The sequence below is a fragment of the Mycteria americana genome, chromosome 4, assembly GCF_035582795.1.
Source record: "Mycteria americana isolate JAX WOST 10 ecotype Jacksonville Zoo and Gardens chromosome 4, USCA_MyAme_1.0, whole genome shotgun sequence".
In the NCBI taxonomy this organism is placed as follows: Eukaryota; Metazoa; Chordata; class Aves; order Ciconiiformes; family Ciconiidae; genus Mycteria; species Mycteria americana.
In genome coordinates, this window is record NC_134368.1 from 41,094,927 (window position 1) to 41,109,088 (window position 14,162).

Below are 14,162 nucleotides of genomic sequence, written 5' to 3' on the forward strand. Positions count from 1 at the left end.
CCAGCTGCAAAAATAAGTTACATTATTTTTTTTAAAAAATGAACAATGCAAAAATAGGAGTGAGAAATATGGCAATTGATGAATTTATTAAATCAGATTATTGAAATCAATATATCAATATTTTGTTCTCTGTACCACATAATCATTTATTAGAGATGTTTACAGTTAATAATAGAGCAGTTTCTATTGTCTAGAAACTGATCATTTGAAGTACAGTCTCTAAAGAGGAAAAATTAATTTCATAGGACAGTTGACTTCATTCTGTGCATTATATTTTCTGCTTTGCTCTATGCATTCCAAAATCCTTCTAATTCATATGGTTTACTCAATAAATGTTGTTATTTTATAGGTTCTTGGGCAGATCGCTCACCTCTGCATGAGGCAGCCAGTCAAGGACGTCTTCTTTCTCTAAAGACTTTATTGTCACAGGTGAAGGCTGTGTTCTTAAAATTGCTTCATTTTTAATGTTACTTAATTTCTCAGCATAGATTATTAATGCAGATTTAGTATGCTTTGCTTTGCTTTTTTAACTTGAATTTTTCAGAGCAATACACATTTAGGAATTTTTTTATATGATAAGGTATAAGTTAATATTAAAAGTATTTCCTCTGTATGTTTTAAAACTTCCCTCCCCCACAAATTATTACCAAAGCCATATCTAAATGTACATCAGTATTCCTCTCTTGCATGGTATAAGTCAATGTAGTTCCACTGCTTTAAGCCCTCAGGTAAACAGAGCTAGTCAGGAAGATACTTGTTGAGGGGAAGAATCACTGAAAGATTCTGGGTTTGGCATAGTTGTGATTTAAAAAAAAAAAAATGTTGTTAATAGCAAAGGGAGAGACTGTAAACCACTAAATTTTAATATTACTGTATTGTCATATTAGCTACTACAATACTGAAATATTATACTATAGAATACATTTGATGAAAGCCAATAGATGCAATTACTACTTCTTAAGAATCTAACAACATCTACTGCAGAAAATTTCAAGGGTTTGATGATTTTATCAATCCAAGAAGTGTTTTCCTTGCTAAAATTCATGGCTTTAGATATTTCAGACCTTAAGTCAGAGAATCATAGAATCACAGGACAGTTTAGGCTCAGGGCCTTGTTGAGTTTTAGAGATCACCAAGAGTGGAGATGCAACAACCTCTCTGGACCCCTGTTGCAGGGTTTCACTGTCCCCACAGTGAAATTTTTATCCCTATAATTAATTGGAATTCACCATGTTTCAATTTGTGTCTGTTGCCTTTTGTCCTATCACTGTGCGTCTCAACAGTCTATTTCCATCTTCTTTATACCCTCTGTAGCCTATTCCTATTTCTGATTTAAAAAAAAAAAATAGCTGACAACTTACTTTTATTCTGTTCTATACATTGATTGATGAAAGATTCTTTTTATGCTCACTGGAAATTTATTTATTGCAAGTAGAATTTTAAGCCTATTTAGAGTATTGTAAACTATTCATCTGAACGGTAGCGCGAGGAAATGACTCTTAACAGCTTTTGTATGATCTTTATATGTCATTCATGTCTTGTTTAGGGGTACAATGTAGACACACTAACAATTGACCAAGTAACTCCACTTCATGAAGCCTGCCTGGGAGATCACGTAGGATGTGCAAGAATCCTTCTTGAAGCGGGAGCAAATGTAAGGGTTTGTTTTTTTTTTTTTTATTATTTATTTGAAGTCCAGTGCTAGCCTTGGTTTAACTGAGAAGGATATATTCCTTGATTTTTATTTTTTTTTTAGTTGGTATTTCTACTCACCCTATCGATTGCGTTGATCTCATTTAATTACAATAAGCTGCCATTTGAAAGCTAGCAAAGGAAAGTCAAAGAAACATCATTACAGAGATGTTAGGTTAAAAGAAAAAAAAAAAACAATCGAACAAACCACATAATTATATGTGTAAGAGTAGATATCAAACAGAAGAACAGTAACAGGGAAAATAGATGGGAGTTGGGCAGACACTGAGGCAGAGTAATGAATTGGAGAGAATCAGCTAGCAGTATGTCACCAGCCTTATTTCTTCTCTGAATTTCATTACATTATTTATCTTCTAAAATATGGAATGCATCTCTCTCCTTGACTGGTTTCCTCTTGCTTTGAGTGGCTTGCAGGAGACTGTTCTTTTAATCTCCAGAATGTCTTTTGTCACACTGTACCTGTGTGCTCTTAAGATTCTTTGGTCTGAGTACAAAAAAGCACTGGCTCTTTTCTTTACTCCTGACACAGGCTGTCTATCTGTTATCCCAAAACAAAAATGGGACTTTACAGACCACTTTCACTACAATCTCTGCTGACATCAGAGTTCAAAGCATAGAGTCCCAAATCTCTGATCTTTGTGATGCAAATATTTATTGTCCTTACAATTCAGTTTTGAGAACCGTGTAGAATGTCTATGTTATTACAGAAAAAGAAAAAAATACGTAGATGTTTCCAAAACCAATTCCTCTCCACTTCAGCTAGCACAAGGATTCTAAAGATACAAAACTATAAATACTATAGACAAAACTGTAAGAACAAATTTCATTTTCCTATCTGAATTTTTTTAGTACTTTCAATTGCTTTGGTGGGTTTGGGGAGTGCATGGAAGAAGATAAGCCAGAGTCCTGGAAGGAGCCCTCTCCTGATACTTGTGCTCCTTCCTTTAGTATTATTAGCCCTCACAAATTTGCCTAGTTTCTCTCCTCATTTTCTCACACTGGGAATGTTCAGTTAACCAGTGAGGTGACAAGCTTGGTATTAAAACAGCGAGCCTGTACTATTACCTTTGTCTCCATCCTGTGAAATATCATTCCAACCTGGAGATTAAAACTACAGAAGAAAATGGCAAACAATTCTCACATTTAATACGGAGTTTGCATTCTCAGCAGAGCTGCAGAGAGAAGGTCCCCCTTATCCCATTACTACACAAAATGTAGATTTTTCTCTATCAATGAAAGAAGCTAAGTGCAATGACTTTTGAAAATTGTTTACTGCCCAGATGTTAATGTATGCTCGTTAGTATTCCAGGTGTGTTTTGGTTTATTCAACATAGTTTAACAAGAATAATAGTAAACTGATTTCAACTGAGTGCTGTGGTGAGAGGAAGACAGTAGCACAGGGACTGATCAGTTAAACTACATTATTCTCTACAGTATTCTAACCAGTAATTTTTTTTAGTATTTTAATGCAATTTCTAACTATATCCTGTTTAAAAATTTACCTTTCTTTCAATTCTGTTCTTAAATAGATTTTATATATTCTAGGTAAACGCTACAACGATTGATGGAGTGACACCTTTATTTAATGCATGTTCAAGAGGCAGTGCGGCATGTGCTGAGCTCCTGTTAGAGTACGGTGCCAAAGCTCAGTGGGAGTCCTGTCTTCCATCACCAACTCATGAAGCAGCCAGCAGAGGTAAGAAATTACCTGCTGAGCAAACATGGAACAGTTGACGAATGTCTCAATAATAGTGTTAAGAAATGTGTCCGGTTTTGTCTATGAGACAGCTTACTGAAGTTGAGCAAACTCTGTCATGCTTTGTACTGACAGGTCACAGTGAATGTCTGGAGGTCCTGATATCCTGGGGTATAGATGTTGACCAAGATCTTCCTCATTTAGGAACACCTCTGTATGTAGCATGTGTTTCACAGCAGATCCATTGTATTCGGAAGCTTCTTTATGCAGGTATGTCATGATTTAAATAAAAATATTTCTAGTTTGTAAAATAAGCATGCTGTACTCACCTTTGAAGTGAGCTGTGCTCAATCAATGAAACTAGAACCCTTGCAGGGCTCTACTTCTACATTTATTCTGTGATGCCTGTTTTCTTGTAAGAACTTACTGTGTCTTTCATTTTTTTGTGGCATAGCAAGCATATAAGGGAGAAAGGAAGCAAGACCAATAAGAATGGATGTTCAAAATTTTTAGCACCTACTACAGCTTTGTAGATATCATTTTCTGTAGGAAAAACAAAGGTAAAAAATCAGCTTTGAGAAAGGAATTTTATATGGTAATCATTGAGCTTTCAACAGGACTTTTTTAGCAATGTAGTCCCACCCTTTTTCATTCTTCAGCATGTTCTGATTCATCTTTTTACAAGGCACAAAGGCTGAGTTGCAGAGAGAAGAGGTAAGGTAAAAGGCATCTGATCCTAAATTTCACATTAGTTATTTAATCAATGGGAAAGAGAGGTTGGAGGCTTACTCTGTTTCAGCACAAGTCCAGGGACACAGTCGGCATAGCTAAAGGATCATTTGCTGTGTTTCAGGTAATGACATACAGGGCTTTGTGTCCTGCAGCACAATGAATGAAAATGTATATATGAATAATTACAGACTTGCCATCATTGCACCGGAATTGTTTTTCTAGTTAATTGCAGGTTATTTAGAGCTTAAGCAAGCAGTTGAGTTGTTTCTCGTTAAGTCAGTCTCCTTGTATGATTAACTATCCTATGTCATGATTTTTATGTTTAAGAACCACAGAAGTATAATTAGCATATTTTGGGGTTCAAATAATACTGTATGTTAAAAACAGCAACAGAGGGGCATATTCTACATTCGTTGGTGCCCTGAAGTAGAAAAGGGTATGTAAATTGAGAATATAAGTAACTACTTATGTCAGTCTGAATTTTTTCATATTTTACCAGTTTATGAGCATGTATTAGAAATTGAAAAGCAAATAGACAATGAAATAGACAAGAGAATGATACCGTGGAAGTATTTTCAAATTGTTAATACTGAGAACAGTGAGGTATTCAGACCTCAAATCTAATTGCTGGGCCTGTGATATTATTAAATTATTTTACCCAAATGGAAATTAAAAAGGCAAAAATTGTTGATTCGGGGAGAAAAGTTGGTACAGAAGCCAATTTTTGATCTCACAAGATCAATAAAGCTCTCTTAAGAAGTCTGGGTTTTTATTCTGCTAGAATAGTCTAGAAAACTGTTGGGGCAAATCCAGTTTTGGGGGGACTAACAGCTTGCCTATAAGGGAAATTCTTCCCTACTAGCTAGCTCTGTTTAACTCTTGTATGGATAATTTTTTTCTTGAATATGAATGCATTACTGCAAATTAGTCCATTTAAATTTAAAATAAATTAGCAATTCCTTATTAATACAAAAGTGTAATAATTAGAATTCTGTGGATTGGGAGAATTAATGGTTTGGGTTTTTTCCCCTATTAGCTTTCTTGACTGTGTATTCCACCTTAATTTTAATTAAGTCCTTTATAGAAAAATCCTTGATAAAGGTTGGATGGGATGGGAATCTATTTCAAGCCCTTTGCCAGCTTCAACCCATGAGAAACTATAAAGCAACCAAGTTAGATTCCTTCTTGAGTCGGTGTACTTACAAAAATATAAATACTAAACTTCAGTTTAGTGATACTTTTTAAAGCCTTAAATAAGGAAAGTATAAGTTTATGTAGTGCAAGTTTTCTTAAACATGTACAAAATGTACTTTTTTATAATTAGAGCAACCATGATGCTCACATGACCTAATTTGATTTTTCTTTTCCTTCTTTTTATAAAGTATTTTCCTTTAAAATCTCGTTGTGCTTGGGTAATAGAACCTAGGATAAGTGTATGGGTTCAGAAAAAGACACCGATATGATTAGCTGTAGTGCTATGCAATAAAATTAATAAAGTGGCTAAATTCACTGTGGCGTTCTAGGACAGCGGGGGTTTTTTGTTTGTTTTGTAACATCATCTTTACTCAATGATGATTTTAATTAATCTCTTCTTACGTCTCTCTGTGTGCATCTACCCACCAGGTGCCAATGTGCAGAAAGGAAAGCATTTGGAAACCCCACTCCATGCTGCTGCCCAGCATTCTAGTACAGAGATCGTAAACTTACTCCTTGAATTTGGGGCAGACATAAATGCCAAAAATACAGATTTTGAGAGGCCTGTTGATTTAGCTGCTCCAAGCAGTTTAGTGGAGAGACTGCTGCTCCTCCATGAAGGTAAGTTTTACATGTGTGTTTTTGCAACTATAACTTGTATTCTTAAAAAAACCCCCAACAAACAAACAAAACAACCCACCCCACCAAAAAAACCCCAACAGCCCAAACAACCCATGTTATAGAAGCTCACATCGTGCTTTATGAAATGAATATATTAACATTCAGGTAAATTCCTTTCTAACTATAAAAACACCCAGTAATATTTAGTCTCAGGCCAGAGCCTGTTGACCAAGCAGCATCAGAATCTATACAAGCCGAAAATGTATCATCTTATGTTTATCGGGTGTTTACACAATTAGACATTAAAGCTACATTTTTAGTGGCTGTTGCAGACCTTGTTAAAAAGAAACAGAATACTTAAATTTCAGATGAAAAATATATTTAGTTTTGGCCAGTTGTCCCAATATTTTTAAAAATATATTTTTAAGTGAATATAAAGCTCTTTATTTTGATTGTAGGCAAAAAGTATAATAAGTTTCATTTTCTAAATTTTCTTTACTGAATTATAACTACCTGAGAAATAGGAGTCGGCACTTAAGAGTCCCTTAAGACTCTGAAAGGTCTGTTGCCTGAGAGAGAGAGAGAGAGAATATCCCAAAGGGAACTGGTTTTGTGCAGACTGACCTATGTAGAGCGTAAAAATAAGCCACAAGACAAAGGTGGGAAATAAGGAGAGAAACCATTGCAATAACCGTGGGCATCTCTTCAGAGGTGAACTGGCCAGTAGCATTGATTAATGTTTTCCTCCAGAAAACATCTCTGAATGCTGTTAAAAAAAAAAAAAAACTCTAAAACCCCTCTACCACAAAATTACCAAGGTTAGTAGGATTTTTAAAAGCCACAGCAAAGATGTAAAAAAAAAAAAGAATTGGCATGAAACACGTATGGGTTTATTGCCCAGAGAAATACAGCAATGTGTTCATTTTGAGAGAGTGAGGGGGCGTAGCAGGACAAAGGCATTATTGTGAGCTAGTAAGACCACTAAATGTGGTCCAGGACCTCGGGGTATTTTGCCTGGTTATTCTTCTTGCCGTGACGCATTGGTAGTGCAGCTTATGGTGCTGTAGTATGTATTTCACCTGTTCTATGAATAAACAAAACCCCAAACCTGCAGTTTTTAAAGTTGTTGACATCAGATATTTTCTGGGAGCATATTTTTAATTTAAAAACACAAATTATTTGCTGACCTGACCTTGCTTTTTTGAGTATTTCCCTGATGATTAATAAGATTTCTTTGAGGGCAAAAAGGCAATGAAGGAAAAGGAAGGAAGGAAAAGGACAAATTTGTGAAATGTGAAATTTTTTTTTTTTTTTTTTTAGAAATCCCATTATTGTGCAAGACTGTTGTAAAACAAAATACTGGCTTTTATAGTTGTATGATTAAACTTCTTTCCTTTTTGTTTGCAGCCACACCATCTTCTCTTTGTCAGCTCTGCCGACTATGTATCCGAAATTACATAGGAAGAGCTAGACTGCATCTTGTCCCACAGCTCCAGTTGCCAACAATACTGAAGAATTTCTTACAGTATAGATAACATAGTAATTAACTTTTAGAAACTTGAATAACAAGTACTTTTTCTTCTTTCTGTTTATTGTATGTTTTCTCTAAAGAACTGCTGGGCGGAAAAAAAGCCTTTTGCATATTACTTCAAAAAAATATATATCTTTGACAACTGGTGTTGGTATATAATAATAATTGGGAGCCATTCAGCAACTGGTACCAAGGTGCTAATAAGGCTGAATTGAATAGGTGTGCTGATGCTCTGGGAAATGATTGTATAGCTTTAGCTTAACACTTACTAAATAGCTTTAGTGCTGTTAATATTAGTTGTATTTATACTTTTAAAATCTATTTGACACATGTGAACCACAAAGAGTTTCTTCATTATTATTTGTTAAGTTGGTCCATTTGGAGTCACTATTTTATGTGTTTTTAAATTTCTATTGTTTGTGTACCTAAAAATACTTGGTGATAGGTGCACTATGTACATTGATAAAAATAAAACAAATAGATGTCAATTTTTCTTCTTTTTCTTTATACAGACAATTCATTAATGACAATGAGAAACTCCCTTTATTCTGCTTCACTGCCCGTGCTGTGAATTGGAATTATGCTGCTGTGAACATAATCACAATTTTTTCAGCCATGCACAGTTTATAGATTCTCTGTTTATTAGTACAATTAGCAACTTTAAAAATTCCAGAGGAATAGTCCTCAAAAGCCTTAATACTGAGATATTTTTGATCTCCTCTTGTAAAACAGAATTATCTGGGCTTTTTCCTTATCTTTTCATAACAGTGCTGTATCACAACTCATGGGCACATTAAATAATTATTTGCCTCAGAGAAAGGCATATATTATTGTATAGTATTTGTGAGGTTTCTAAAGGCGTATCGTGGAGACGTGGATACTGAATCTTCAACCTCATGTTCAGGAGGTGGATGCAAGGCTCCAGAAATACATCCGTTCCCTGTATCAGGACAGGTATCACTCTGAAAAGGACATTATTTCTCTTGCTGTCTAGTTTATAAACAATTATCCAGCTCCAAAAAATCATGTTGCAGAATCCCAGAATGCTGTAGCAGGCATTTCTGTGATCTCGTTGAAATGTTATTGTTCAACTCTCTAGCCAGAGATGGAATGCTGACACCCCCAAGAGACATTAGAAAACCCAAAGGATTTCTGCCTCGCTCATGCCCTTGCATGGTGATGATTACCAGTCATGTCAGAAAAGGTGATCTGTCTACTTCATCGAAATACAGCGCTCCTTCTCTCAAGTCTTTTCATTTGGTCTTCCTTTGAGAACAGATTACTTCCTCGGTGACTGATACTCAATTCCTGCAAGCCAAAGCATGAGACACCTGAAAATGTACCACTTGCCCTTGGTGATTCACCCTCTTCCATTCCTTTTCAGTGACTCCTTCCAGTATTTACGTTCCTACTGGAAAGATGCTCAGTGAGGAACTAACTATAGAGGAAGTTTTCACGAAGAGGAATGCTTACTCAGTTGCTAAATTATATCCACCTAATAAAAATGCAGCTCTCTGACACTTGCCCTTGTTAAAAGTAATCTTAATTTGCTTCTGTTCCCTGCAGAAACTCTAGTGAGGGCCGCCTCTTCTAGTGGAGTCCCTGTAAAAGTCAGTCAGATGCAAGTAAGAGGAACTGCTTAGGAGTCCATACTGTACGTACTGTGTAATGGAGCGAGTTGGGTGGTTTTGGTTTTCATCCAGAAACTTGTAACTTGTGTTTTTATGTACCCCACCACTATTGTGTATTACTTCAAGAAACAAGGAAGTGCCAAGTCAGCCATGGCACTGTTGAACTTTTCTATGTAGAATGAGATAATTTAGACCCTCGCCTTCAGGTGTGCGCAGCGCTTTTCAGGTTTGAGTCGGGGAAAAGTGTCATAAAAAAAGCGCACTCTCATGTTCTATACAATAAGATGAGTTCTCGGCAAGCATGGCTCTTCTGCAAAACACCCGTTCGAAACAAAACTAGATGATGTTAGAAGTTTTGCTGAGTCACATCAGAGTCCAAGCCATCTCATCGCAAATAGGCGTGTTCATGCTCTCGTGGCATTTGCGATGTCTGTTCCCGCCATTCCCACTGACCCTTGCTGTCACTCAAAGAGCAAACAAGACCATCTTAGGAGTTTACAGGTATTTGGTACTACTTTCTCTTTAACTCTGTAGAATGGTAGACTAGCCGGAAGAGTAATCCAGAACTAGTTTACAGTAATATTATGACTTCAATCTCAGGCAATATGCAGCTCTGGACATAATCTTTAATCTTTTGCTACCAGATAATTATGTGAAAATAGAGGCACTTTGGCTAGCTGAGCCAAGTTGGATGGGCATCGCTTCTGTTACTATGTAACAGGAACAAACAAAATAGGGAATGGATGTTGTTGCCCTGGCAGGACTCTGCACTGGAACAGGTCTCTGGCAGATCAGACCACGCTAATGCCACGTACCAAAAATACACAGTAATGAAATACCTGACATGAGTGTTTGGTAAAATTCTTTCCAAAAAATGATCCTTTATTTAGCCAGAAATGAAAAAGGCTTGTTATTGTTCTCATTGTGTGGGGACCCCACTACAACGGGGCTCTGGTGGGCTGAATTCTTCGTATGCAATAAATGTTAAGTAATGTATTAAAATATTAGGAACCAGGATCTGAAACAGACATTGAACCATGTCAGAGCACCGTTAAAGACTACTACTCCACACCCGAGTTCTTTGCTGGCTGAGGTATCTCTTACTATAGGAATTATTATATCAGCACAAACCTATCATAAGACATTTTCAGAAAGAAAATTGTAGTGCAGTATCTCAATTCTGCAAAGAAATCCAGCTGTGAAATCCTGCAGCCTTGCTGCCACTGCACTCGGCAGCCACAGGCGGCATACGAGGTTTCCCGTGCGTTTACCGCCGGGCCGGCCCCCGCCGCTGCCCGCCGCCAGTCTGCCCGGGCCGCGGGGAGAGCGGGCACCTCCGCCCGCCCCCGGGGGCCGCTCGGCAGCGGCTCCGCCGGGCCCGGCGCCGCCCGCAGCCCTGCCCGCCCTGCCCGCCCTGCCGGCCCGCGGAGCGGGGCCGGGGCCAGCGCCGCCCGTTGCCTCGCTAGGGCCGCTGCCGGCAGGCGGCGAGGGCTCTGGGCGGGCGCGGCTCTGCGCCGGCACGGCTTCCCCGCGGCCGGGGCTGCCCCGCACCGCGCTGCGCTGCCTGCGGAGCCTCGACCTCTCCCTCTGCCCCAGGCACGACGGCAGGTGCGCCGCGCCGCGCCCGGGGGCCGGGGGCCGGGGGGCCGGAGCCGGTGCCGGTGCCAGCGCCAGCGCCCCCTTGTGCTGCCTCGGCAGGGACGTCGCCAAGGGCTGCGCGGTGGCGGAGGGCTGTGCCGCTGCTGCCCCGCGGACATCCGGAGCCGCGCCGGCGGGCAGGGAGGGAGGGGAGCTCGCTGCCGCCAAGCCCGCTGGGGGGTCGGCTCGGGCGGCCGTTGGGGCGGGGGGCGGGGTGCCGGCCTCAACCCTGGCATTTGGACTTCCCGCTCCACACGAATGAGAGGTTTAGAACGTAAACACCCAGGCTAAGCAGTTGCTTTCGGCGGTATTTGGCTTATTTTTGTATTTGTACAAATTAGGTCTTAGTACTGAAAGCCTCTCTGGGCGAATTAAAGGGATTTTGGGGGCAACAAGAAATCTCAGTTTGGATAACAAAACCGTACAGGCATCTTCTTCACACCTGCTCATGCCCAAAACTTTTTTCCGTTGCATAGTTTTTTGCGAAACAGAAGCTGAACCGCGCCCAGAGCTGACAGAGGGAACAAGTCACTGTAAGCCAGAGCGGGAGCAGCGCTGGTGCAGGACATCTGACATCTACGCAACGCTAACTAATAGAGCGTGAGCTGGGGATGTCTACAGGCGGTCTTGTCGCTGTTCATCTTGAGCACTGACCTATTACTCAGTATCTTTCACATCTTACCCTGATTTGGCAAGAAATAGCACAGTCATAAATGAAAAATGTGTTTTAAAGTGAAATTTGACTCTGGAAGAAGAGTTTGAGAAGCTTTAACCTAGCTGATTGAGCTCACAGGCCTGGATATCAACTGCTGCGTGACTCCCGTCAGCTTGACCAAATACCTTTGACCAAAGGTATTTGGCTTCAGCTTTTCCCTTCAGCTTGACCAAATACCTTTGGTCAAGCTATTTAAGATGATTGTTTATTGGTTTCCCTGTTTTCAAAATGAAAGTAATTTTATGGAACTGTGAGAACTAAATAACTAATATCTTTTTTTTTTTTAATGTAATCAATTCCTGAACACTTTTTTTTTCCTTCAGAACTAAAAAACTTCAGGACAGGGAGGTTGATTTTACTGAATACTGTTATCAGGCACAGTTACCCATGGTCGCCAAATCAACAGCTTCAAAGGCTATCAAGAGTAACATCAGGCTAACAGAAATAATGATGGAGCCCAGTATTAACATAAAAATAGACAGAAGGTTAATGCCATCGAGAATGAGAATGCAAGAAAGGGAAGAGAAGCCATGCAAATGTTTTTGTTGGTGGTTTTTATTTTCCTAAAAAGCAGAAGAGCAGGACAGAGCTTGGGACAGTCGTATTTTACCACAGCTGTGGTGCTGAGTGTCAGAATGACAACCGAAGGCAGCGAGCAGCAGGCCTCCTTCGGTTGCCTTTGTCTTGCTTGCCTAAACAAGCTTGGGGAGTACCATTAGAACTGTACGGGTGATAACATGAATTGGGTCATGCGTGCGGTCTCCTGAATTTTTCCCAGTGTTTCATAATGTTTGATGACTGCTGTGTGGCTACGTTCAACATTCCTTGCATAGTGTATCAGTGTTATGCTACTGGAGTAAAATTTAAATTTAATAAATAGCACTTCCACCATTCACATGTTTTTGATAAATACTCGCCTCTGCTACTCCTTATTACTGAAAGAAGCTGCTAAGTTCCTTAGCTCTTCTTGGCTGACTCATTATACCTATAGTAGAGATATTATAACTTGTCACTGATATTCTTTGAAGAAATAAATGGCTCTGGGTTCAAGGGGATAGCAGTGGCTGTTGTATAGTGTCCTTGTAGGCAAATTACCGAGACATAGAGTGGATAAGTGGTTGATGAGGAGGATGGAAAACTGGCTGGACTGTCGTATGCAAAGGGCTGTGATCAAAGGGTTGTAGATGATGTCCAGCTGATGGCCGGTTACAAGTGATCTCCCTTAGGGATCACTTCTTGGGCCAGTATTGCTTAATGTCTTTATTAATGCCCTGGGACAATGGGATGAAGGACACACAGAGCAAAGAGGGGAGTGACTTGCACGCTGGAGGTCCCTCCAGGTTCAGAGGGACTTCAACAGGCTGGAGAAATGGGCTCACCGGACATGACACTCAGCAAAGACAAAGTCCGGCACTGGGGATGCCGTAGCCCATGCACCGCTACAGGCTGCAGCCAGCCGGCTAGAAAGGAGCTTTGCACAAAAGGACGTAGGGCTTCCTGACGGACAACAAGTTGAACTTGCAGCAGTGGGGGCCAGCAGCACCTTGGGCTGTGTTAGGTAGTAAGGGTGTGATATGCCAGCACTTTTGGAAGTGATTCTGGTCCTCTTTATGGCACTTGTGAGACTGCAGCTGGAGTACTGCCCTCAGTGTTGGACCACCCAGTACAAAACATACATTAACACACTGGAGCGAGTCCAGGAAGGGCCACCAAGGTGGTTTTAGTGAGCTGATGTACAAGAACTGGCTGAGAGGACTGGGTTTGTTCAGCCTTAAGAAGAGCAGGTGAAGTGATAATGCAGTGGCTAATTCGTTCCTTCTTCTGCTAATTAGGTTAGTTTAACTTCTGTGGGTAAGGGGTGTTAGGAATTGGATCAGTGATATTATCAAATGGTCTTCAAGAGTAAAAGGATATTTTTAAATCAATCAGTTTGCCTTTATAATTCTGTTCATTTTAATGTTGTTTATTACTCCTCTCTTCTGTAAGACAAACTATATGACCTTTCAAAAAAAAAAAATACTCCTGTATCAATCCAGTCTTGCAAGTGTTTGTACATGTATTGGTCTTACTGCAACCAGTTCAGATACTTTGAGGTCGAAAGAGAGAATTAGCCTGTCTAGTTTGACCTCCTCTGTCTTGCAGGCCACTGCATTTCACTTGAATTTTCCTACATTCATCTTCCTAACCAGTGTGTTAACTAAAGCGCATCTTTTTTTTTTTCGGAAGACGCTCTGTCTCTCTTAAAAGACATCACAGCCTTATCAGTGATGTTTCCCAAATGAGACTGAGGTCTCTGTTTCATTCTGGAGCCCTTTTCTGCACTCCTGTGAGTTCTCAGCGTCCTTCTCAAAATGCTGGCACCAACATGGAACCTAACACTCCCATATAAGTCTCTTCTATGCCACAGGCCAAAAAATCTCCTCTCTTTTTTTTTTCTAATGTACCATGTGTTGCATGTACTGGGACGGTACAAGTTCTTCCAGCTTCTTGATATCAGTGGTAGCTGCAGGAGTAAATGAAGCATATGCAAACAGAATTTAGACATTAAACTTCAGGTCAGTCGGTCTTTTAGCTGCATCTTTAAAATTTCTGAAGAGAATAAAGAATACTGATTGACAGACATCAAATGAAAAATTTGTTGTGGAGCATCAGAAGGATGTATATGGTCACAGTTTGTCAGAAGTTGGGATT

At 39.8% G+C, this 14,162-nt stretch overlaps 1 protein-coding gene across 5 annotated transcripts in view; it reads left to right on the plus strand.

Moving 5' to 3' along the window:
* Positions 1–9,007, plus strand: part of ASB5 (ankyrin repeat and SOCS box containing 5) — a 43,319-nt gene extending 34,312 nt beyond the window's left edge. For all 5 annotated transcript variants that reach the window (XM_075500287.1, XM_075500289.1, XM_075500288.1 and 2 more), the window contains 6 exons: positions 350–429; positions 1,547–1,654; positions 3,259–3,409; positions 3,545–3,679; positions 5,765–5,956; positions 7,364–9,007. In XM_075500287.1, the coding sequence (XP_075356402.1) occupies positions 350–429; positions 1,547–1,654; positions 3,259–3,409; positions 3,545–3,679; positions 5,765–5,956; positions 7,364–7,491 (794 nt within the window). In that variant the 3' untranslated portion in view covers positions 7,492–9,007. The remainder of the gene's footprint in view (positions 1–349; positions 430–1,546; positions 1,655–3,258; positions 3,410–3,544; positions 3,680–5,764; positions 5,957–7,363) is intronic.
* Positions 9,008–14,162: the final 5,155 nt, after the last annotated feature.